At 37.4% G+C, this 25,429-nt stretch overlaps 1 protein-coding gene across 3 annotated transcripts; it reads right to left on the reverse strand.

Annotated features, from left to right (window-relative positions):
* On the reverse strand, positions 1–22,710 carry LOC130913240 (transmembrane protein 248-like). 3 transcript variants are annotated; one of them, XM_057831698.1, is made up of 7 exons: positions 22,568–22,710; positions 12,759–12,925; positions 8,328–8,583; positions 2,535–2,628; positions 2,303–2,444; positions 2,081–2,227; positions 1–1,997 (listed from the first exon to the last, which is right to left on the reverse strand). In XM_057831698.1, the coding sequence occupies exons 2-7, from the start codon at positions 12,918–12,920 to the stop codon at positions 1,977–1,979; spliced, it is 822 nt and encodes a 273-aa protein (XP_057687681.1). In that variant the 5' UTR covers positions 12,921–12,925; positions 22,568–22,710; the 3' UTR covers positions 1–1,976. The 3 variants fall into 3 exon arrangements, with proteins under 3 accessions (XP_057687681.1, XP_057687680.1, XP_057687679.1); XM_057831697.1 differs by having other exon boundaries at positions 2,087–2,227; positions 22,563–22,710; XM_057831696.1 differs by having other exon boundaries at positions 22,563–22,710.
* Between the last annotated feature and the right edge of the window lie 2,719 nt (positions 22,711–25,429).

A 25,429-nucleotide genomic window follows, 5' to 3' on the forward strand; every position in this document is an offset into this window, starting at 1 on the left:
TTGGACATTTAGAGATTTATTCATTTAGTTTCTAAGGGGTGCACTCACTTTTGTTGCCAGTGGATTATAACACACACAAAAACACACACGGTCCCAGGCTTCAACTCGGACCATGTGCTTTGGTCAGATGAGACCAAGATTGAGCTTTTTGGCAACAAACACTCTAGGTGAGTCTGGCGTGCCACGAAAGATGCGCATGCTGAAAAGCACCTCATACCCACTGTGAAGTATGGGGGTGGGTCAGTGATGCTGTGGGGCTGTTTCGCTTCTAAAGGCCCTGGGAACCTTGTTAGGGTGCATGGCATCATGAATGCTTTGAAATACCAGGACATTTTAAATGAAAATCTGTTGCCCTCTGCCCGAAAGCTGAAGATGGGTCGTCACTGGGTCTTTCAGCAAGACAATGACCCTAAACATATGGCCAAACCTACACAGAAATGGTTCACCAGACACAAAATCAAGCTCCTCCCATGGCCTTCTCAGTCCCCAGACCTTTTTTTGTTGGCAAAAGGGGGTCGTACAAAGTATTAACACCAGGGGTGCTAATAATTGTGACACACATTACTTGATGTCAAATAATTTTTTCTTTATGTGGGATTTTTTCCCCACTGAATGAATGCACTTGTATTGAAGGTTGGATTTTTCTCTTTTTTCCATTAAGGTCCCAAAGGAATTTAAAAAAATATTAGAAGCTAAAAAACACACCTTTTTCAGGGGTGCCAATAATTATGGAGGGCACTTTAAACTGTATATTAATGGCTATATTTTGAGTTATTTTGAGGGGAAAATAAATTAACTCTTATAAAAGCTGCACACAGATTACTTTTCATTGTCATTAAAATTTGATAGCCATCTAAAGTCCGTCACTAAATCCGCTTATTACCACCTAAAAAATATAACCAGAATTCAGGGGCTTCTGACTCAACAAGACATGGAAAAACTTATGCATGAGCATTTTCATTTTCAGCAGATTGGACTATTGCAACGGAATATTTACGGGTCTTGATAAAAAATCAGTCAGGAAGCTGCAGCTAGTACAGAATGCTGCAGCCAGAGTCCTCACAAATACAAGGAAGCTGGACCACATTACACCGGTTTTGAAATCGCTACACTGGCTTCCAGTGAGTCAAAGGATAGACTATAAAATACTACTGCTCGTCTACAAAACATTTAATGGCCTTGGACCAAAATACATGCTTGATTTGTTGGATTCCTATGAGACATCTAGACCCCTAAGGTCGCCTGGAACCGGTTTCTGCATGTTCCAAGAACAAGAACCAAGCAGGGTGAGGCAGCATGTAGTTATTATGCTCCTCACCTCTGGAACAAGTTACCTGAACGTCTGAAGTGTGCTCAAACTGTTAGCTCCTTTAAATCAGGGCTAAAAACGCTTTTGTTTAGCACTGCATATCCATAACTGTCTATATATTTCAATCTACTTGCTTTCTATTCCTCTTGTGCTTATCTCCATTGCTGATTTCAATTATTATTAGTAGTGGTAACTCTGTTTTATTTTTATTTATTTTCATTCTATTTGTTATTAAATGCGATTTTTATGTATAATTTTATTTCCGATTTTGATTGTCCTGGTTTTTACGTTGTATTGATTTAAATGTGATTTTTATGATCTTCATGTGATATAAAACTCTTTGAATTGCCTTTTGTTGAATTGTGCTATATATAAATAAATTTGCCTTGCCTTGTGTCAAAGTGTCATTTTGTCAGTGTTGTCCCATGATAAGATACCTAAATATCTGCAGAAATGCGAGGGGTGTACTCATTTTTGTGATACACTGTATATTAACTACAACTCAACATACCTTTTACAGCTTTACTTTACAACTGGCATAAAGTTACACAATGCAAACACCTGAGACTCTGGATAATAGTGAACAAAAAACTGGTTATGTAGAGAAGAATCTTTTTCCCCCCTCACAACTTTGGCTCAGATCTTCCAACATTCCTTTCAATAAATGTTATGTGTCAAGCAAAGGTTCCTGCAAAAAACAACAATAGCGGCGTTAAAAAAAACAACAAAGTTAGGCATTCTCGACAAATGTATGATAAGAGAAGAAATGACATTTACATTTTGAAGATCCAGTCCCTTCCTGTGGTAGTTCTGAATCATTGAATGTGTCAGGCTTGCGGCTAAGCAAAGTATTAAACAAACTCCTATCAAACATACACTAACTTCTATTAGATGTCTCACTGCCACCCATTGCTCCTCCTAGGGATGAGGAAAAATGACCAGTTGACACGAGTTCTTCATCTGTAGGTTACTCATATTTCACCCATGTGGTACCTTTGTCAGCATGACAGTAAGAGTGGGGTCATTTCTGAAGACAAGACTATAGCAGGCTTGGGATGCTGGAAGTTGTGGGTCAGTTGCCTCCACGTGGACAAGTGAACGGTTGTTGCCAGGTGCATGACACACTGGGGGAAGTCTACATGAAAAATAATAATACAACACACATTAAAATGCAGTATTTTCATACTTGCAGTTTAAAAATGCACACGAGTGCAGCAAAACTTACCGACTCATTGGAAAAAGTGCTATTGGCGCTCTTATAGTCAGGCAGCTGTAGGTATCATTTACAGAGTGGATGTCTACATTCACAATCTCATTACCTAACAAGGAAAAAATATCAACATAAACAATCATTTTCAGACTATAAGCCGCAACATTTTTTCCGCTCATTTTGAATCCTGCGTCTTATAGTCCAGTGCAGCTTACTTGTTGATTTATTTGGGCTAATGGGTAACACTTTATTTGACAGCGGTGTCATAAGACTGACATAAGACCGTCATAATTATGACATGACATTATCATGGGCATTAATGAATGCTTATGACAGATGTAATTATAGTTATGGTCAAAAGTTTACATACACTTGTGAAGAACATAATGTCATGGCTCTCTTGAGTTTCCAGTTATTTCTACAACTCTGATTTTTCTCCGATAGAGTGACTGGAACAGATACTTCTTTGTCACAAAAAACATTCATGAAGTTTGGTTCTTTTATGACTTTATTATGGGTGAACAGAAAAAAGTGATCAAATCTGCTGGGTCAAAAATATACATACAGCAACACGATTAGCAATTTCTTGTGAGTGATTATTGACTTGAACAATCATTGACTTGAACAAGTCAGGAAAGTCACTTGGAGCCATTTCAAAGCAGCTGCAGGTCCCAGGAGCACCAGTGCAAACAATTGTTTGTAAGTATAAAGTGCATGGCACTGTTTTGTCACTGCCACAATCAGAAAGAAAACGCAAGCTATCACCTGCTGCTGAGAGAAAATTGGTCAGGAGGGTGAAGATTCAACCGAGAATCACCAAAAAGCAGATCTGCCAAGAATTAGAAGCTGCTGGAAAACAGGTGTCAGTGTCCACAGTCAAGCGTGTTTTGCCTCTCCGTGGACTGAGAGGCTGCCATGCAAGAAGGAAGCCCTTGCTCCAAAAGCGGCATCTTAAGGCTCGACTGAAGTTTGCTGCTGATCACATGGACAAAGATAAGACCTTCTGGGGGAAGGTTCTGGGGGAAGGTTCTGTGGTCAGACGAAACAAAAATCGAGCTGTTTGGCCACAATGCCCAGCAATATGTTTGGAGGAGAAAAGGTGAGGCCTTTAACCCCAAGTACACCATGCCTACCGTCAAGCACGCTGGCGGTAGCATTATGCTGTGGGGCTCTTTTGCTGCCAATAGAACTGGTGCTTTACAGAGAGTAAATGGGATAATGAAGAAGGAGGATTACCGTCAAATTCTTCAAGATAACCTAATGTCATCAGCCCGAAGATTAGGTCTTGGGCGCAGTTGGGTGTTCCAACAGGACAATGACCCCAAACACACATCAAAAGTGGTAATGGAATGGCTAAATCAGGCTAGAATTAAGGTTTTCGAATGGCCCTCCCAAAGTCCTGACTTGAACTTGTGGACAATGCTGAAGAAACAAGTCCATGTCAGAAAGCCATCAAATTTAACTGAACTGCACCGATTCTGTCAAGAGGAGTGGTCAAAGATTCAACCAGAAGCTTGTGGATGGCTACCAAAAGCGCCTAATTGAAGTGAAAATGGCCAAGGGACATGTTACCAAATATTAGCGCTGCTGTATGTATATTTTTGACCCAGCAGATTTGATCACTTTTTTCTGTTCACTCATAATAAAGTCATAAAAGAACCAAACTTCATGAATGTTTTTTGTGACAAAGAAGTTTCTGTTCCAATCCCTCTATCAGGGAAAAGTCAGAGTTGTAGAAATAACTGGAAACTCAAGAGAGCCATGACATTATGTTCTTCACAAGTGTATGTAAACTTTTGACCACAACTGTAAGTGTCATCTGGCAATTTATGTCACTAACACCATTTAATCCAGCTCAGATCTTTTACATCCATTCAAAAGGGAGATAATTTGCCGGATGACAGCTGTCATAAGCATTCATGAATGCTCATGGCAGTGTCATGTCGTAATTATGATGGTCTTATGATAGTCTTATAACACCACTGTCAAATAAAGTGTTACCAAATTCCATAACTACCAATTGATGAAACAACTACAACAGTAACTGAAGACATAATTAGCAAAGACGATGAATTTTGATTTGTTACCGTAATGGCCCGAATATAAGACAGCCCTGATTATAAGACCACCCCCTCTTTTTCAAGACTCAAGTTTGAAAAAAAGTTATTGAACACCAAATTAATTTTTATACAGAAAATAATTACAGTACATCTGAAACAAATGATTATAACAATTAGGGCTGCAGCTATCGAATATTTCAGTAATCGAGTATTCGACTGAAAATTCTATCGATTAATCGGATAGAACAAATGTTTTTTTTTATGTTAAGTGCAATTATAAATATACAAGAAAAAACAAGAAATTTCACCTATTTTGAACCATTTTCAGACAATGTTTTTATTTTCGATGTACATTTTTGAATACAGCTAAAAATTGCATCTCAGATGTGACTAGAAAAAGGAAAAAGAAAACAAATTCACGGCTGTCACTCAAAAAGCTGCTAGATCTTATAAAAAGAAATCTTATTTCCTACCTAAAAATGTCATTATGCCTGATAACACACATCACTTAAAAGTTAGTTTTTCCCATGTGAGTCAGCTGAATTTCCATTTGTGTCAAGCTATTTTTAAGTTCTAGTTAATCAAGTTTTAATTTAGTCTAAATTGTAAGTAGGGCTGCAACTATCGATTATTTTAGTAGTCAATTAATCGATTAACTACTTACTTCGAATAATTGAGTAATCGGATAGGGAACATGAAAAATTCAAATACCTGAGCTGAGCCTCGAATGGTATTAAAAAAAAAAAAAAAGGATCTACTGTATATACAACAAAATTTACATAGCAAAAGTCCACTAGCTTAAATGCTATAAAACTGTAACATTTTTTTTTTTTTAACAATGCTCTTAACAATTGTTCAGACGCATATTCCAGCAAAAAAAAACTGCTAAATAAACCTATAAATTAAATTACGAATGCATTGAAAAAAAAACATTAGCTCAAACAAAAACTTGGCTTATGTTTGTCTTAACATGGAGCAGCTGGATTCAGCTTTGTGAAATGAAGCAGACTAGAGGGCAGTGTATCCATCCAAATCACTTAAACTTTCAAAATATACCTTTACAATGCCACTTTAATTAAACGAATACTCGAAGCAGCAAAATTTAATTCCAATCTTTTTTTCCAATCGAATACTCGAGTTAATCGATTAATCGTTGCAGCACTAATAACGATATATTTGAGAGAAAAAGCATGTTATTTCGCCTCATTCAAATCTTAATATCTGAACATTTAAATATGTAAAATAAAGTGCAATCACATTCGTAAATGAATGGCTTCTGGTTTTTGAAATGTAAATAAACCAATCTATTGTGATAAAACAACAAAATTGCAATAACTGCATTAACCATAAAAGTGAAGTCTAACTGTAACTGTAGTCTTGAAACAAATCGGAATAAGGAAAAATATTGCAATAAAATAATGCAAACTGGTTAAACTTGAGAGAAGCTGAGATCTGTCATGACAGAACATCGCTTCAATGATGTTCTGTCATGCGCCATCTAGCGTCATCAAGCGTGAATGGGTATAACGTCTAAGCCGTGAATATAAGGCGACCCCCACTTTTTCAGTCTTATTTCAATGCAAAAAACACCCTCTTATATTCGGGCCAATACGGTATTTACATCTGTAGTGCTGCAATGCATGCTAGGAGGCATGTTGGACTACAGCAGTGTTGACAGCAGGTGGCAGCACAGGTTGACTGTCTCCCACAAGAGAACAGTGATGGTCAAATGAAGCTTCTTGAAGCAATGAAGCTTTGCAAGCAATTGGTTCAAAGCTTCATGGTGGTTAATTTGGTCTTATGACTGTCTAATGTTGCTTATTTGTTGATTTATTTGTGTTAATAGGTAACACTTTATTTGACAGCAGCGTCATAAGGCTGTCGTCATAATTATCACATGAAAATATCATGGGCATTAATGAATGCTTATGACAGATGTAATTAAGTGTCATCCGGCAATTCATATCACTAACTCCATTTGTGTCCAGCTCAGAGCTTTTACATCCATTCAAAAGGGAGATATCATAAACATTCATTCATGCTCATGGCAGTGTCATGTCATAATTATGATGGTCTTATGACAGTCTTATGGCACCACTGTCAAATAAAGTGTTACCAAATGCCATAACTAGCAATTGGTGAAACAACTAAAACAGTAACTGAAGACATAATTAGCAAAGAACATTAATTTTGATTTGTTATTTAAATCTGTACCATTGCAATGCATGCTAGGAGGCATGTCGGATGACAACAGTGTTGACAGAAGGTGGCAACATAGGTTGACTGCCTCCCCCAAGAGAACAGTGATGGTCAAATGAAGCTTCTTGAAGCAATGAAGTAGAGCTGAAACGAATACTCGAGCAACTCGAGTAACTCGAGTTTAAAAACTGATCCAAGTAATTTTATTCACCGCGAGTAATCGTTTATTTTCACAGCTCTAAACATCCCCTTTTGCTCGGACTACTTTTAATGCGGGACAACGCGCTGATGCCACGTGCGTAGAGGAAGAAGCAAAAAAACAAAAACTTACTGCAGCCGACAGCCGCTACAAACGACGCTGACGTTGCTAAATACTAGCCCGCACGATGCTACGTTGGTAGCAGGTTGCGTCTGATGAGTCTCATAGAGATCACATGTATGTTGAACTAGATGCTAAATGACAGACTCGGCCGCGTCTGGGCAGCGTTAGTAAACAGCCGCCATCTTAAAGCAGTAGAGCGCTAAGTGCTAATAAAGAGCGCTAAGCGCTAATAAATAAGATTAACGTTACTGTTACTAGCTCACGTAACGTTAGCCCTGCAGAGGGCTAGGTTTCTATTAATTGTGACCACTGTCTCTGCGTGGCTAACGTGTCTTACATACAGGCTTTAACATAACATAGCGATGTGGAGTGATGAGGGTGTAAAATAAAAACTCAATAATGCTAACTATCAATTTTAGCTCAGTAGTCATTGCTGGATAAAACACCAAGTAGCACTGGTCCCTAATGTGCTCCAATACAGCCTGTATCACACATTTATTTTGAACACGGCAAAAAACTCAAAATCCTATCAGGACTTACAGTTTAGACTAACTTAAAACTTAACTAGAATTTAAAAATGGCTTGACACAAATAGAAATTCAATTGAAACACGTGGGGAAAAAATTCCTAACTTTTATGTGATGTGTGTTATCAAGCGTAACGGCATTTTTAGGTATATATATATATTTTTAAATAAGATCTAAAGGTTTTTTTGAGTGAAAGCAGTGAATTAGTCTTTTTTTTTATTCTAGTTACAACAGAGATGGAATTGTTGGCTGTTTTCAACAATATACATCGAAAATAAAGACATTGATTGACTGAAAATGGTTCAAGATTAGATGAAATGTCTTGTTTTCTCATGTATATTTATAATTGCTCTTCACCTAAAAATATATTTGTTTTATCCGATTACTCGATAGAATTTTCAGTCGATTACTCGATTACTAAAATATTCGATAGCTGCAGCCCTACAATGAAGCTTTGCAGGCAATTGGTTCAAAGCTTCATGGTGGTTCTTTTGGTCTTATGACAGTCTATTGATGGCGCTTTTAAATAGTTACCGGTTGATATCTTTTGGTGCAAATATCCCATAATACAGTGAGGACAGCTGCGGCTTATCTATATAAACAAATGCTGTTTTCGTGTCAAATTTGGTGGGTGGCGGCTTATAGTCAGGTGCAAAAATGACGGTAAACGCAAACTGAAGTACTCAAATGCAATACCAACCCTCAAGATGCAACTGACTGGCTGTGAAGGTTGTAAAAAGGTCAACATTTTTCGGAAGGTCGTGGTTTGTTGTGATAGCGAGAGGAACCGCAAGATGCAAAGTGGTCGTATGTGACGTTAAATCAGGTGAAATAGTTCCATCTGTTCCCTGTTCTGTAAGAGAAGGTGGGCCTCGGGACACTGGCACATCTGAACTCCAGTTTTTTCTTGCACACAGGTGGAAATGTGCTAAGGTAGAAAGGAGATGGTTCCAGTCCTAAGAGACAAAACAGCATTTGGTATAATCTGTAGGAAGTACAGTAAAGTTTTGTTCAAATTCCCGTGTAATTTTAAAAAGCACTTGACTGCACTTGGGAAAAATAATAAACAAACAAAAAAAATGGTTTCAGTGAGCAATATTAGATTGCTGTGGCTCTCCATGGAAACAAACTTATTGTCATTGTTTAATTAAATTACAACATTTGATTAAAAATTTCTTAGTACGTTGAGAAATAACGATCTAAAAGTTTTTTTTTGTTTTTTTCTGACATGTTACAGACCAAAACAGTAACTCAACTAGAACCAATCAATTAACGTTGGAGCATTTTCTGTACTGTCAATTTTTAAAGGTTTTTGGTTTTAAAGGGATTCGATTAGGCATGTGCCGGTTACTGGTTTCAAGGTTTAATGTGGTATGAAAATGTCAAAGTTTCAAAACCAGTAGCATTTTTCCATCATACCATAGTACGGTATTAGCTATTTTTTATGTCCCAAAAATGCAGCGACAGCAGTACCTCCAACATGATTTCACATTTACGTGACCAGCATCCATCACTTTACACAAAATTTAAGGCAGGTAAATGCTGTCAGGAAAGTTTCCCTCCAGCTACGAGAGTTCACTCCTGCCTGTTTCGCGTGTATAGCGATGGTAAAACAAATACTATGACGTAAGCTTGTTAACGAGGCAGATAACGTGGATAGTTAGCATGCCAAGACACCTAACTAGTTTCCTTTCTACCATTAGCCTACTTTTTTAAAGTCTTCTGCCATCTGTTCAAAATAACATTTTTGTCATACAGCCTGTGGTTTTTTTTTCTCTGACGACTTTCTGTGTTGAGAAAGGGTGTGTGTGTGTCTCTAATGTGTAAATAATGACGTGTGATACACACATGCTCTGTCTCTTGCTCTCGTTCTCCATTAATATTCAACTAATTAATATCAATAGTAGTAGTTAGGGTTGTTCCGATCATGTTTTTTTGCTCCCGATCCGATTGCTTTTTTTTTGCTCCCGATTCAATTCCAATCATTCCCAATAATTTTTCCCGATCATATACATTTTGGCAATGCATTAAGAAAAAAATGAATAAAACTCGGACGAATATATACATTCAACATACAGTAATGGTAAATGGTGTTATACGTATATAGCGCTTTTCCACCTACGTAAGTACTGTATTTTTTGATTATGACAATAAATCCTCAAGATGGCATTTACATTATTAACATTCTTTCTGTGAGAGGGATCCACGGATAGAAAGACCTGTGACTTTGTATATTGTGACTAAATATTGCCATCTAGTGTATTTGTTGAGCTTTCAGTAAATGATACTGAAGGCCATGCCCAATGCATGATGGGAAGTGGAACCATGACAAGTGAAACCACGACTGTGCGTAGTGCTACCAATTCATATATCTTCTCTGCGATGGGATATAACTCACGGTGTTAAGGAAAAGATCAATTGCTTCCATGCTTCCCCACGATATTTCTAATCGTAGGGAGAGGGACTGTAAGGCTTTAGCCAATTAAAATAAGGCTCCAAAGGATGCCAAAACTCATTCTACTCATTTTATGCTGCCTTTTAGCTCTCTATATTGTGAAAGCGGCGCCATTACAGATGGAGCACGACAATACGTGAGTGGACCGTGCATTGCAGCGCATGCATTAATTGCGTTAACGTGATAAATTTTTTTAAAAATTAATTACCGCCGTTATTGGGATAAATTTGATAACCCTACCTTAAGCCTAAACTAAAGACTCTGGATAAGTGTAACATATTATGTCTGTAACGTTAAATACAATTAGAAAACGATTTAATTAAAAAATATAGATATATCAAAAAAAGGCATGGCCGATATTTTTTGCCAATTGCGATACTTTGAAAATGACGTAATCGGACCCGATCGATCGGCATCGACATCTCTAGTAGTAGTGATATATGTTTTACTTACAATCAATTTTATCATATGTTGTTTAAGTCCAGGTCTATATTACCACAGGTTCTTGTTCTAATGTTGAGCAACTTGAGCTGTGGCTGTGGGTTAAGTCCATGAGATCTTTTTATTTCAATTTGATTTAAAATATTTGTTATTTTTTTGTTATTGTAGTATTTTATGGAAGTAGATTTGTGTCTTTATTATTCAATCCAAAAAAAAAAAAAAGTTAATTCAATCAAATAAAAACTTGTTTCAATCAAAATATATATTTTCAATCGAAGAAAAAGTCACTTCAATAAAAAAAAATGAGTTTGAATGCAAAAATAAATTTGAAACTCCAAAAAAATGTATTTGAAAACTTTTTTTCTTTGATTGAATTTTTTTTATTTTATTTAAGTCAAGTTTTTTTTTAATTGAAACAACTTTTTTGATCGAAGTGATGTAATTTTGCGTTAAGACCACATTTTGGCTAGGACATTTGTGCCTTTATTATTCAATCAAAAAATAAGTTGCTTCAAACAAAAAAATATATATTTTAAAAATAAAAATCACTTCAATCAAAAAATAAAAAAATTCAATCGGATTGGGATGGAATGATTTAGACACAAATGTCCTACCCATAATATGGCTCAAACTCAAAAAGGATTGCTTCAATCAAACAACCAGTTTAAATTAAAAATGAAGTGTTCAAATGTGAATTTCTGAGTCTCAAATATTTTTTCACATTCAAACCTTTTTTTCTCCGATTTAGTTTTTAAAAATTTTTGATTGAAGTGATTTTTCTTTTGAAAATATATATTTTTTTGTTTGAAGCAACTTATTTTTTGATTGAATAATAAAGACACAAATGTCCTAGCCAAAATGTGGTCCAAAAGCAAAATTACATGACTTCAATCAATCAAAAAAAAAAAAAATTTCAATCAAAGAAAAATTGTTTACAAATAAATTTTTTTGAGTTTCAGATTTATTTTTGCATTCAAACACATTTTTTTTTTTTTATTGAAATGACTTTTTCTTCAATTGAAAATATATATTTTGATTGAAGCAACTTTTTTTGGGATTGAATAATAAAGACACAAATCTACCTCCATAGTATTTAACATTACTGGACTGTCTCGGGAAATTAGAATACACAATATTCTAATTTTCTGAGACAGTCCTGTATATTGTTCTATGTAAAGGACGTCAGCCAAGATCGGCCCCCCACATTTTTACCACGCCAAATCTGGTCCCCTTTGCAAAAAGTTTGGACACCCCTGCTTTAAATGGTGGATTAATGTACAGGACTGTCTCAGAAAATTAGAATATTGTGTATTCTAATTTCCTGAGACAGTCCAGTATATTCATGTTGATGTTCCAATTTGCAAATATGTTGTGAAAAAAAATCTGGTTCAATTGAAAAAAAGTTAATTTTAACTAGGGCTGTCAAAATTATCGCGTTAACGGGCGTTAACTAATTTTTTAAATTAATCACGTTAAAATATTTGACGCAATTAACGCAGATCCCCCGCTCAGAGATTTAAATGACAGTACACAGTGAAACGCTCATTTGTTGTGTTTTATGGAGTTTTGCCACCCTCTGCTGGCGCTTGGGTGCGACTGATTTAATAGGCTTCAGCATCCATGAGCATTGTGTAAGTAATTATTGACATCAACAACGGCGGGCTACTAGTTTATTTTTTGATTGAAAATTTTACAAATTTTATTAAAAAGAAAACATTAAGAGGGGTTTTAATATAAAATTTCTCTAACTTGTACTAACATTTTTCTTTTAAGAACTACCATTCCCTCTATCCATGGATCGCTTTATGTTTATGTTAATAATGTTAATGCCATCTTGTTGATTTATTGTTATAATAAACAAATAGTCCTTATGTACCGTAGGTTGAATGTACATATCCATCTTGTGTCTTATCTTTCCATTCCAACAATAATTTACAGAAAAATATGGCATATTTTATAGATGGTTTGAATTGCGATTAATTGCTTGTAATTACGATTAATTAATTTTTAAGCTGTAATTAACTCGATTACAAATTTTAATCGTTTGACAGCCCTAATTTTAACCCATACATCTTATGGTAACACATTTTAGAGCTATAATTGGAATACCGGGATACAGTGAAACCACGCTATTTTTGCTTAAGGTTATCATACCATCAAAATCTCATACCGGCACATGCCTAATCTCGATGAATGGTGTGATGTGCATGCTGGTTCCGACTTGCACAATCTTACTTTTGTTGTGTCAGGATTGGGCAGTGTGTGATTAATGCTATATGATCCGAGGCAGATGAACGAGATTGCCAGTGTCAGGAGACACAGGAAAAATGTCACAGCCGGTGGGTTCTGGGACATGAAGTCTTTAATATTGCTTACTGGTTGCCAAGAAGCCATCATCAAACCTGAAATGAAACAAAAAAAGGGTGGGAAATATCACTTTTAAAGCATATGTTAAAGGGAACCTCGGACTTAGGCGTGTAGGCTCTAATAAACCACAATTGTTCGCTTTTATGGTAATGGTAAAATTTATAATGGTAAATGAAGTTATACTTGTATAGCGCCTTTCCACCTTCAAGGCCCTCAAAGCGCTTTAGGCTACATCCCCATCCACCTACGGGTGACACAGGACCAGGAGCAACTTGGGGTTTAGTCTCTTGCTCAAGACGAGTTCATCAGGGCGGAGGACAACTACACTGCCACTGAGCCACGTCACCCCCAACTAACTAAAATATGTTATGAGAAACACATAGAATGTTGCCATTGATTTAGAAATCTATAATATTTAGTAGGGTTGTTCCGATCATGTTTTTTTGCTCCCGATCCGATCCCGATCGTTTTAGTTTGAGTATCTGCCGATCCCGATATTTCCCGATCCGATTGCTTTTTTTTTTTTTTGCTCCCGATTCAATTCCAATCATTCTCGATAATTTTTCCCGATCATATACATTTTGGCAATGCATTAAGAAAAAAAATGAATAAAACGAATATATACATTCAACATACAGTACATAAGTACTGTATTTGTTTATTATGACAATAAATCCTCAAGATGGCATTTACATTATTAACATTTTTCTGTGAGAGGGATCCACGGATAGAAAGACTTGTAATTCTTAAAGGATAAATGTGACTTTGTATATTGTGACTAAATATTGCCATTTAGTGTATTTGTTGAGCTTTCAGTAAATGATACAGTAGCCATTTAACTGTTCTGCCCAAATGCATGATGGGAAGTGCAACCATCACTGTGTGTAGTGGCACCAATTGATATATCTTCTCTGCATTGGGAAATAACATAGGGTGTTATGAAAAAGATCAATTACTTTCTTCCCTACATTGCTTCCCACTATGCTTCTAATTGTTGAGAGAGGGATTGTAAGGCTTTAGCCAATTAAAAAACAGCTCCAAAGGCTGTCAAAATTCACTCTACTTAGTTTACGCTGCCTTGTAGCTCTATATATAGGTAAAATGGCGCCATTATAGATTGAACGCGACAATGCGTGAGTGGGTCGTGCAACGCATGCGTTAATTGCGTTAAATATTTTAACGTGATTAATTTTTTAAAAATTAATTACCGCTGTTAACTTGATAAATTTGATAGCCCTACTTTAAGCCAAAACTAAAGACGCTGGATGAGCGTAAGACATTTTGTCTGTAACGTTGGATACAATTAGAAAACGATTTATTTAAAAAAGATATATATATTAAAAAAAGGCATGTCCGATATTTTTTTGCCGATTCCGATACTTTGAAAATGACGTGATCAGATGCCGATCGATCGGGACATCTTTAATATTTAGTACGTTTTGGCCTACAGAGGGCGCAATGTTTTATGGACGCTCGAGGTGACGGCGTATATTGTCACTGTCACTCTACGAATACTACCGGGTTACTGTAATAGCGTACCGCAAGTAACACGTCACCTTTGCTCATCAATATTCATGACGTTAGCAACTGTTGCTAGAGGGGGATCAAACTCGCGTTTGTCCCTCATGCTAGATGCATGTAAATAGTGTACGAACGAGATGATTACTGAGCTAAACCTACCAATTCTGTCCGAAAATGATGTCCCTGGTGCCAAATTCACTGGTAAAGATGTGGAGGAACATACAAATGTTCAGTTAAAGAGATGGCTTGAGTTTCGAGGGCTGAAAAATATGGGAAAAAGAGCCGACCTGATCCAGAGGTAGCTTGTTTATTGACGCCGTTTTCTTGTGTGCATTGCCTTACGCCACTGACAATGACATCCTCCTGTTTCAACAAGCTATACTTTACCACCATATGCCCTGTCTTTCTTATATATTATATCCTCTAGTCAGAGGTTGCGCTAGACTTTTTCGTTGTCTGTCATTTTGACTGACAGGGTCATAAAAATCCGGTCATAATCTATTTTTACCCGTCACTTAAATTTCTTAAATGATGATAATGACATTGTGGTGACCCTTTGTTTGGCATAATTCACCTTCCGTACTTGTGTGTCCATTTGGCCGAGCGCGTTACCGGCTACGACACAGTCACGTGACAGAGACACTTAAGAGCCGCGCGCGTTCCGGTTTGGATAGAGAGTTCACAGAGAGCAGCAGAGCTACAGCGGCTGGACACAGCAATTCGAGCTAACAAGACTCTTAACATTGCATACTGCTTCAACATATTCAATAGTATTTAGTTTTCATTCATTTTAAATTAATATTCTGTCCGAACAAGCTTAACAGAGAATCCACACCGTGCCATCACACATCAAGCAGATGAATATGTAACATTTTCTCCGCAGTGACAAAAACAGCATACTATGGCCCCAGTAGGTAGGCTACATATGGAACAATGAAATTAACAGTTCACCTGCTGTGGCCTGAACGGCGTCTCACACCTTCCTCCTGGTGCGCATGGACTTGAATGGCGTACCGCAAGCAACACATCACTTCCGCTCATTAATATTCATGACATTAGCTACAGTTGCTAAGTAAGGACAAGCCACCATTTGTCCCTAATAAGAAATGAATGGAAATCGTGTACGAAGGAGATGTTTACAGAGTTAAACCTACCAATTCTCTCCGAAAATGATGTGCCTGGTGCCAAATTCACTGGCAAAGATGTGGAAGAACAAAAAAATGTTCAGTTAAAGAGATGGCTTGAGTGTCGAAGGCTGAAAAATACGAAAAAAACGAGCCAACCTAAGCTTAGCTTTAGCTTTTTTATCGACGCGACTGACAATGACGTTCTCCTGTTTCAACAAGCTATCCTTTACCATCAGCCCTGTCTTTCTTATATATCCACTGGTTGTCCTACGTCTCTTACCGTTCTTGGGGGTAATTTAGTTAGCTTTGTGTAGCGATAGCAAATGCTACTCAGTGACAGCCAACGAACACTTTTAATTTTTTCATGATAACACATCCTAATCCTATGATTTATTTACACTTCCCCCTTACTAATGTTGTTTTTTATATATACATATATATAACAGAAACGGTAACAGTGGCAGTCGGTTACCATTGTAATTCTTTTCAGGTCATTCATTGTCAGACAGAAGCAGTACGGCACAACGTTACACTAAAAAAATAAGTTAAAAATATAAAAATGGCTTACGTCTTTGTCCTCTGATAGACCATGCCAACCCAACATAATGTTTACTGCATATGAAATGTGAATGGATTCACCGAGCTGGTGTTAAAGTCCGCGCTAGTTGATTCGGTCTTCACATTTTTACCTCCCGAGTTTTTGGTTTCCGGAAACGTATGAAGTAGGCCTGAATGATATTGGAAAAAACTATTGTTGCAATTTTTTTTAGGTTTGCAATATATTGCGATATTATATTGCGATATTATATATATATTTTTTTAATCTTTTTTAAAGAAATTTTCACTAGATGACTTGAATAGCTGTTTGGAAATACTTTACTTGACACACCGTGACCACAGTGTATTCATATAATACCGTTTCATTTGTGAATGATGAAGATTGCTTTATGAAGGGATCCAGGAAGCCATGTCTGCACAAAATAGATCATTTATTGAACACAATATTTTACACTTCAACAGCAGCAAATACATTAAATGATAAATAAAAGAGCAGGTGCATTAGTCCCCTAAGTTTTTGACAAAATGTAACAATAAATAAAAACTTCTGTAAAATAACAACAAAGTTGTAAACATATTTGAACAAAAATATTAAATATGACAAATAAAAGAGTTGTTCACAAACTATAACAATAAATAAAAACCTCAGTAAAACAACAAAGTTGTCAACATATTTGAACTTAAATATTAAATCTGACTAATAAAAGTGCAAGTGCATTAGTCCCCTGAGCTGTTTACACAAAATATTACAATATAAAACTGCAAAACGGCAACAAAGTTGTAAAAATATTTAAACAAAAATATTAAGTGTCAAAACTTTATGTGCAGCAGTACTATATATAGTTATTTGAAAACTACGATTTACAATAAATATAAAAGAAACAGAAACTCAATTGAACTTGTAAATAATTGACCTGAATAACTGCAAATAACTGATGAATAACAGAACCAAATTTCCTGCCTTCCTGATAGCTGTCACATGAATAAAAAGAAGAAAAGACATTCCTCCAGCTGTGTTATGTATTTGTCTGCATATCGTCCACCTTCCTTGCTCAGCAATTCTCAACTGGGTCTCATAGGTTTTTGGCCAAGACTACTAGTTTATCCACTATTGCAGGCTTGAGACAAGAACGTTGGCACGTAACAATGTTCCCACCTGTACTAAAAAGCCTCTGATGGGAAGGTCTTAGCAGGAATGCATAGATACCTGCGTTTTAAATGGTCCCACATGTTCGACAGATTACTTCTTGTTGATGCAACCATGGCGAGGCACTGTCGGCAGGGCTGTTTTTTGTCCCTTATAGTCTTTTTCTTGCCAAAATACTTCCAAAACTCCTTTTGGAGACGGTCTTGCCTCGTTTCCTTGCTTCAACGTGTTGCTTTCTTGCTTTCACTTTGAGAACGGCCCCTCCTCCCTAGCCTGGCTCTGCCAGACTATTCTCCCTGTATTTTTCAAACACTGATAGTATAGTCTGGAAACCATCCCATTAACGGCCTTTTCGAGCAGGTACAAAATCAATCGACAAATCAGATTCGTTTATTTGCGTGACGTGTTCTTCACGAGCAACGTCACTCTTGCGCGTCGAAAGTCGCCTCTTCAGCAGCACAGATGGTGAACGGCAGAGCCGAGAATATGTTCCAATCCACGGTAAAATCAGTTTTAAATGACCAAAAACACATCGACACGAGTCATTGACAACAGTCTGTCTCGCGCTAGCCATGTCGAATAAACTCCGCTCTCTTCGTATGTTTACTTCCGCGTGCAAGTCCATCGTCCTGCGGTCGCCATTTTACTAACGTCACGTCTGCCCGTCGCTGATTGGTCCACTCCGCTGTCTGTTTGCTGTGGCTTGCTCCGCCCTGGAAATTGTTTCCGTGGGAATGGCGGCCAGACTCAATAGCTGGAACAGCGTTGAGTCTGGTGTACCAGGCTACCTCCTCCCTCCGCTCTGCTGTTCGGCCCCTCCTCCCTCCACTCCGCTGCCGCGGGGGGAGGGGGAGGAGCCGATGACTTGCTGGAGGGAAAGAGCAGCTGTGCGCTCTCCTTCTCTCTCCTTCCTCAAAACAAACGTTTGTGGATTAAAAAAAATGAAATGAAAAAACTATCGCACGTCCTTGCGATGGGACTATTGCGCATGCGCACATCGCGATGGCGATGTTTAAACGATATATCGTTCAGGCCTAGTATGAAGAAAACATCCTTCGTGTGTCGTAATGTCTAGAGTCGTTTCTACAAGTTCCAAAAAAACCAACGCGTGATTGGCAAGTTCGTTTTTGAAAGATTACCGGCGAAAAGTAGCACTAATTGTGTTGTGTCTATGCGAGGGCGGGTCTATAATGTCCCACTTCGGCTTTACTTCCGCTTTACGATGCGACGTCACGGTCTAAAAATAGCCTGCGTGCGGTACGCCATTGCGATTAATTGTGATTAATTACGATTAATTAATTTTTAAGCTGTAATTAACTCGATTAAAAATGTTAATCATTTGACAGCCCTATGAGAAACACATAGAATATTGCCATTGATTTAAAAATCTATAATATTTAGTACATGTTTTGACCTACGGAGGGCGCAATGTTTTATGGATGCTCGAGGTGACGACGTATATTGGCACTGTCACTCAATGAATACTACCAGGTTACTGTAATAGCGTACCGCAAGTAACACGTCACCTTTGCTCATCAATATTCATGACGTTAGCAACTGTTGCTAGAGGGGGGTCAATCTCACGTTTGTCCCTCATGCTAGATGCATGTAAATAGTGTACGGACAAGATGATTACTGAGCTAAACCTACCAATTCTGTCCGAAAATTATGTCCCTGGTACCAAATTCACTGGTAAAGATGTGGAGGAACATACAAATGTTCAGTTAAAGAGATGGCTTGAGTTTCGAGGGCTGAAAAATATGGGAAAGAGAGCCGACCTGATCCAGAGGTAGCTTGTTTATCGACGCCTTTTTCTTTTGTGCATTGCCTCACGCCACTGACAATGACATTCTCCTGTTTCAACAAGCTATCCTTTACCACCATATGCCCCGTCTTTCTTATATATTATATCCTCTAATTGTCTTATTTAACTGATCGTTCTTGGGGCTAATTTATATTGCTATTTTTGTGTAGCGATGGCAAATGCTACTCAGTGACAACCAACGAACACTTTTAATTTTTTCATACAATGTTAATTCTATTTATTTACACTTCCCCCTTACTAAGGTTGTTTCTTTACAACAGAGAAGGTAAAGCTGTTAAGTCTAGAGCCTACCCTTTAGGGATGAACAGGCTTACGAGACCAAGACCAAGACCAAACATGGCTAATTTATTTAAATATCCGTATTTTAGAAGAATAGGCCTACATGACTGTTGTGCTATATATAAATTTCAGTCAAAGCAGTAGTACCACCTACAAGTAACTACGTAGGAAGCAACCTAATATATAAATATACATATAAACAGATTCAGATTGTTCATAAATATCACGATTGATACGTGAGTCAATCTGACTGTTGGTCCCCAACAAAATGTTTACTGCATATGAAGGTGAATGGCTTCACCTTGCTGGTGTTAAACTGGCCTTTTGCACGTCAGCACAAGTTGATCCGTTGTTCACATTTTTTCCTCTGAGTTTTTGGCTCCGGGAAACGTGTGATGAAAACAGCCTACATATGTGGACAGTCGTAATGTCTAGAGTCGTTTCTACAAGTTCTATAGCAGCAGTGTGTGCTCGGCATGTTCTTTCCTGAAAGATTACCGGCAGAAAACAAGCAGTACTAGCATTGGCTGTATGCGAGCGCGCTTTTATGTTGACCCCTTTCTGGTTTATGATGATGACGTCACCAAGCCTTGAGATCTTCCATGTCTTTACAGATTTGGGACAATACTTATTATCAACAATCTGAGTTTGCTGTCTATTCGAGGGCTTACAGAACCAAATGATTGTCTGCCCTTGTGACAGATGTCAAGTTTAGCCATGTTTGCATTAACATTTTTTTTTCAACCTCCTTTGTTTTGGGAACACTAAGTTTTGTTTACAGTTTGGATTTGTCACCCAGACTTTTCACATTGTGTACAGTTCTTATCATTTCAACAGTTAGATTGGTTCAGCAGCATAACTGTTCAATATAACTTGTTTATATTTCCTCTTAAAAACAGCCAACGACCCTGAGCTGGTCACTCCAGACAGTAGTGTTTCCACACATTTAGTGAAAAGTTCAACATTTTGCTTTTGCTGCTCGTTTTGCGTAACATCGACAGTGCTGTCGTGGTCATTAATGTTCCTCTCGGGTTCAATTTGAAAAGGGTGAAGAGATGACATGTTTATGTCACTAGAGTCATGCTCTGGAAGCCCGGCAGGGCAACCATGTGACGTCACCGCCCTGTGACGTCAACAACAATGGTGACCTACTAATAGACCCTACTCACATGACGTCACAACCACGCCTCCGCGCCATATTGTCCGTCAGCTCGTCGGGTTTAAGCATTACCGCTACGTAAATTCCTCCTATTATGGCGTGTTTTTCTGCTCGATAACATTAATAATCAAAATGGTGAAGGCGTGTGTGGCGGTTAGTTGCAATAACAGAGAAGATAGACGGAGAGACTTGAAGTTCTACCGTATTCCTAGAGACCCGGAGAGGAGAACGAGATGGACTGCTGCAATTTGACGAGAAAACTGGGCAGCAAACGATCACTACATATTATGTAGTAGTCATTTTATATCTGGTAAGATGCATTTAATATATATTTAGAGGGTTTTGGGCTGACAACCACAATTAAGATCATTGCGAGGCTAATCGCCGAGAACATACAGTTTCAAATTCAAGATGCTTATTTCTTCCACCATCATTATTTTTTGAATAATATTTAGCTGGTACCAAGTGAAAGGAGTTAGACAGGTGTGTCCAAACCTTTTGCAAAGGGGGCCAGATTTGGTGTGGTAAAAATGCGGGGGGCTACGTTAGCTGATTTACACAGAACAATATATTTAAACAAATTTTAGCAAGGTCTTCTGTGTGTCACATTTGCTTTATAATTTTTTTAATTCATAATTTCAACAATCTCGTCTTTGTGGCGTTCTCTTTTGACACTCGGGCTCTTGCGAAATACTGCTGCTGTGAAATTAAACTAGCTTCAAGTTGCTATAATTCCTCGCTGCGTATCTCCCTTGTAATGTTGTCGTACATGTCAGCGTGTCTTGTTTGCTAATATCGCGCCACATCGAACTCTTTGAAAACAGCGACTGTCTCTTTGCAAATGAGGCAGATACAGTTGTTGCGTGTTTTATTGAAGAAATAGTTCAATATCCACCTATCCTTGAAGCGTCGGCCATCGCAGTTTTTTTTTTATTGATTGTCGCCATTTTAGAAAATTAGAAGGGTCACACGGGGTAATGTTGCTTAGAGTGCTGCTCTTAAAGTTTTTCAAACTTTCGTGAGAATAGGCTGATTTTGTGTGGACAAGATAGTTGTAGATATCAGGGTAGCAGATGTCAGGCAGAGAGGGCGAAGACAGCGGGTCGAAAAATATGGATTTAGGCATCAAATATGGATCTGGCGAATGGATAGACTGAAGCTTTTCCACATAACGCCTTATATGCAACGCATCCAATGAGTTTACAGCGTCTGAAAGCACCGGGGCTTCCATGAATTGCACTATAAATTGCACGACAAATTGAAACCACTGAGAATACGGATCAACACTGACGGACAATATGGCGGCCGGATAAAGCGACATGTCATTCTGTGACGTTGGTGAGTAGGGTCTATTAAACTAATTTTACAAATTGTATAAAAAAAAAAAAAACATCAAGAGGGGTTTCAATATAGAATTATTTTAACTCATAATAACGTATATCTTTTAAGAACCACAAGTCTTTATATCCGTGGACCCCTAAGCATTAAATTAAATAATTTTAAATTTAGCAGAACAGATTTAATACTCGTATACTTTGTGATAAAAATATATTGCTGATCATTATTGTTTTTCCATGTGCTAATATAATTCAAATATGTACTTAATTGATTCAGTTGAGCAAAACTATAATATTTTAATTATAATTTTTAAAAAAAAACAACAACAAAAAACATACTTTTCACATACAAAAAAATAATCAAAGGGTGACGGTTGTCGGGCCGTTATTTAATTTTTTGGAAGGAGTTGGCAACACCACGTGCAAGCCTGGTAAAATATGGCATTCAACTTAATAAATTATTGTAAAAAAACAAAACAAAACAAAACAAAAAAAACAAAGTTATGAGCACTATTTTAGTTTTCTGTCGGGCAGTGAGGGCGAAGTGTTTAGTCTTCAGACACAAACACAGCGACTGCAACGAAGGAATAAGCTATTCAATGTATGCTGTTTGATTCCATGTTGAAAAATACATTATCCAAAAATGCACACGCATGTTTGCCTGTCCACCAGTTCGACGACATAACTACATTACTACAAATTAATACAAATTTACGTGCCATACCTTGAATCCGAGCAAACTAGTCTCAACCCGTTGTTATTCTTGAAAAATACAGTGTTTGAAAATACTTGCAAGCTGCATATTTTTGACAGAAAGTCAAAGTTCATGAAGCATTGTCATCCCTATTTTTACGACACTGTTGCCAGTTTACGGCTGTAAACAGGTTGGGCGACTCGAACCACGTGACCAGCGTTTTACAAATAATTTGACATCTGTGTGATGAAAAAAAATAATTATATTCTAATTTCATCCCTTAAAAGGAAGTTCATTGTCATGTCAATCCTAGAGGAAAGAATTGTGTTTAATAAATTAAAAGGAACAGAAAATGTATGTAAAAGTCAGTATTTCCCGGAAATGGCAGTGACAGCTCAACATGGCAGTAAACATTTTATTGATACTGATATTATTCAATCCAAACAAATGTGAATAATCCAGTTGAATCCTTGTTCGTTTTGTCATTATTCCATTATCATATGCATTTACGCTTGTCTATTATGCTGCATTCGAGGAAAGTGGAAAGTCGGAAATTTCCAACCTCCGATCAGGAGAAATACCATTGGAACGCCACTCGAACTGGGAGGTTCTAGTGGTGAAAACGGGGGCAAAAAATAAAAATAATAATATTATATTATTGTACGATTACAAAAAAATATTTATCTATCTGTTATTAATTTATTCAACACAGCTACCTGTAGCACCATGATTTTCACAAAGTTTGCATGAGAATTTGTTGCCATCTTTTTGCATGAAATTATCCGATGATTTGTACAAAAAATATTCCTTTATTTATAAAAATAAAGCAAATTATACAAATATATTGATCTTTATTTGATCGCTTACGAAGCAGTGGCGCGGGAATTGGGGTGCTGAAGGTGCTGCAGCACCCCCTGGTGTTGGAGAGAAAAAAGCGTTAAGGCAGAATCTTTTTTGTCTGTGTTAATACTGCAAATAAATAGAACATTGAAACAAAATCAATAAATAAAATATATTGAAACAACAGCGTATTTAACTTTGCGGATTACATATACATGTTGAAAATTTTTTTTTTTTTAGTAACACAACCTGACACATTGCTTGCTTACCGGTTCACGTTGAATAACGCGCTATTTGGAATGGAAAAGTAAACTGTTGACAGACACATGGCACAAAAACAAATAAGCAATTTTTTCCTTAAAAGCAGCGACATATTCTAAAATTCCATTTTTTTTGGTGCAAGGACACTACCATTTTCAATGTTTGATTAAACAGTTATCAGTGAACATACATGCCCACATAGTTTATAAGACAAATGTGTTTGTGTGTTATTGCGCTGTCTAGCTGCGGGGATTTGCATTAAAATACACAGGTGCTTTTATTTCTAATACAAAAACTCCAGCACACACTGTAGGTGAAATACAACACTGTCTTTGTAGTAGCCTAGTAGTTGTACATAAACAGCTCTGCATGCGTGTGTACTGCCATTGTACATGCCATGGAGAACGTGCGAGCATGGCAAATTTGGACCGAAATGGCTGTTTTTGGACGGGGGGAAAAAAAAGATCCTCAGCATCCCCTGCTGTGAGTGACTTTCAGCGCCCGTGACGAGAAGGCATGTTTGCTGGAGGTCAAAATGTCTTGTTATGGCCAAAATAAAAAACTTGTCGCAATCAACTATCTTTACTGTTTACATACGCTTGGAACGCTCTGAGGTCGCAACTGGTACCATATGAGTGGGATAAATCTTCCCACCTTCCTCGAATGCAGCATTCGTGTTTGACATCACAAAAGGGCTGCACCTGTAAGATGTTATTGTGTGTGTAAACAAATTCTTTTCTTCATTATCAGATGTCTTAAAAACTCACAATTTGAAGCAGCAGGGCTGAGAACCAAAAGTGGTATTTGCCATGTGGCATTTTTTTTTGCCATGTGGCAAAATTGATTTTGCCTTGTGACAATTTTTTTCATGTGGCATTTTTTTGCCATGTGGCAAAATGAATTCTGCCATGTGGCAAAATGGATTTTTCTATGGGGCATTTTTTGCAACGCGGCAAAATTGATTTTACCATGTGGCACTTTTTTTCATGTGGCATTTTTTTGCCATGTGGCTAAATGGATTTTGCCATGTGGCATTTTTTCCCACGTGGCAAAATGGATTTTTCTATGGGGCATTTTTTTGCCACGTGGCAAAACTGATTTTGCCATGTGGCAAAACTGATTTTGTAATGCGGCATTTTTTTTTGCCATGTGGCAAAATTGATTTTGCCATGTGGTGTTTTTTGCCATGTGGCAAAATGGAATTTTCTATGAGGCATTTTTTTGCAACGTGGCAAAATTGATTTTGCAATGTGGCTTTTTTTTGGTATGTGCATAGCCATCACTGGCATAGCCTGACTTGGTTGCCAGTTGAATGTCAATGCACTCTAATGTAAAGTATATAGTCAAAATTCACAGGTAAACATGTTTTTCTGCCATTTAAAATGGAAAATTTGGACGTACATAGCCGTCAGTGGCCTAGCTTGACTTGGGTGTCCGTTGAATATCAATGCTGTGTAATGGTAAGCGGGTGGCCAAAAATCACAGCCACACGTTTTCCTGCCATTTAAAATAAATGGAAAAATTTGGACGTGCATGGCCGTCAATGGCATGGGCGTGCATGGCCTGAAAAACTGCCATATACCCTCCCAAAAAATGCCATACACCCCCACAAAAAATGACACAAACCAAAGACAATTTTGCCACATACCAAAAAAAAATTCAAAATGTCAAAAATCCATTTTGCCACATGGCAAAAATGCCGCAAGGCAAAATTCATTTTGCCACAGGGCAAAAAAAATGCCACATGGCATAATCCATTTTGCCACATGGCAAAAAAAATGCCACATGACA

The sequence above is a fragment of the Corythoichthys intestinalis genome, chromosome 3 (genome assembly GCF_030265065.1).
Source record: "Corythoichthys intestinalis isolate RoL2023-P3 chromosome 3, ASM3026506v1, whole genome shotgun sequence".
Classification (NCBI taxonomy): domain Eukaryota; kingdom Metazoa; phylum Chordata; class Actinopteri; order Syngnathiformes; family Syngnathidae; genus Corythoichthys; species Corythoichthys intestinalis.

Bases quoted from the DNA above. Each gene is read 5' to 3' on its own strand.
- LOC130913240 (XM_057831696.1), bottom strand. From the start codon at position 22,671: ATGAACTTTGACTTTCTGTCAAAAATATGCAGCTTGCAAGTATTTTCA. The intron at 2,445-2,534 runs GTAAGTTTTGCT...TTTTTCATGTAG, and splicing joins GCACTTTTTCCAATGAGTCG to ACTTCCCCCAGTGTGTCATG. The intron at 1,998-2,080 runs GTCATTTCTTCT...TGTTTTTTGCAG, and splicing joins TGGATCTTCAAAATGTAAAT to GAACCTTTGCTTGACACATA.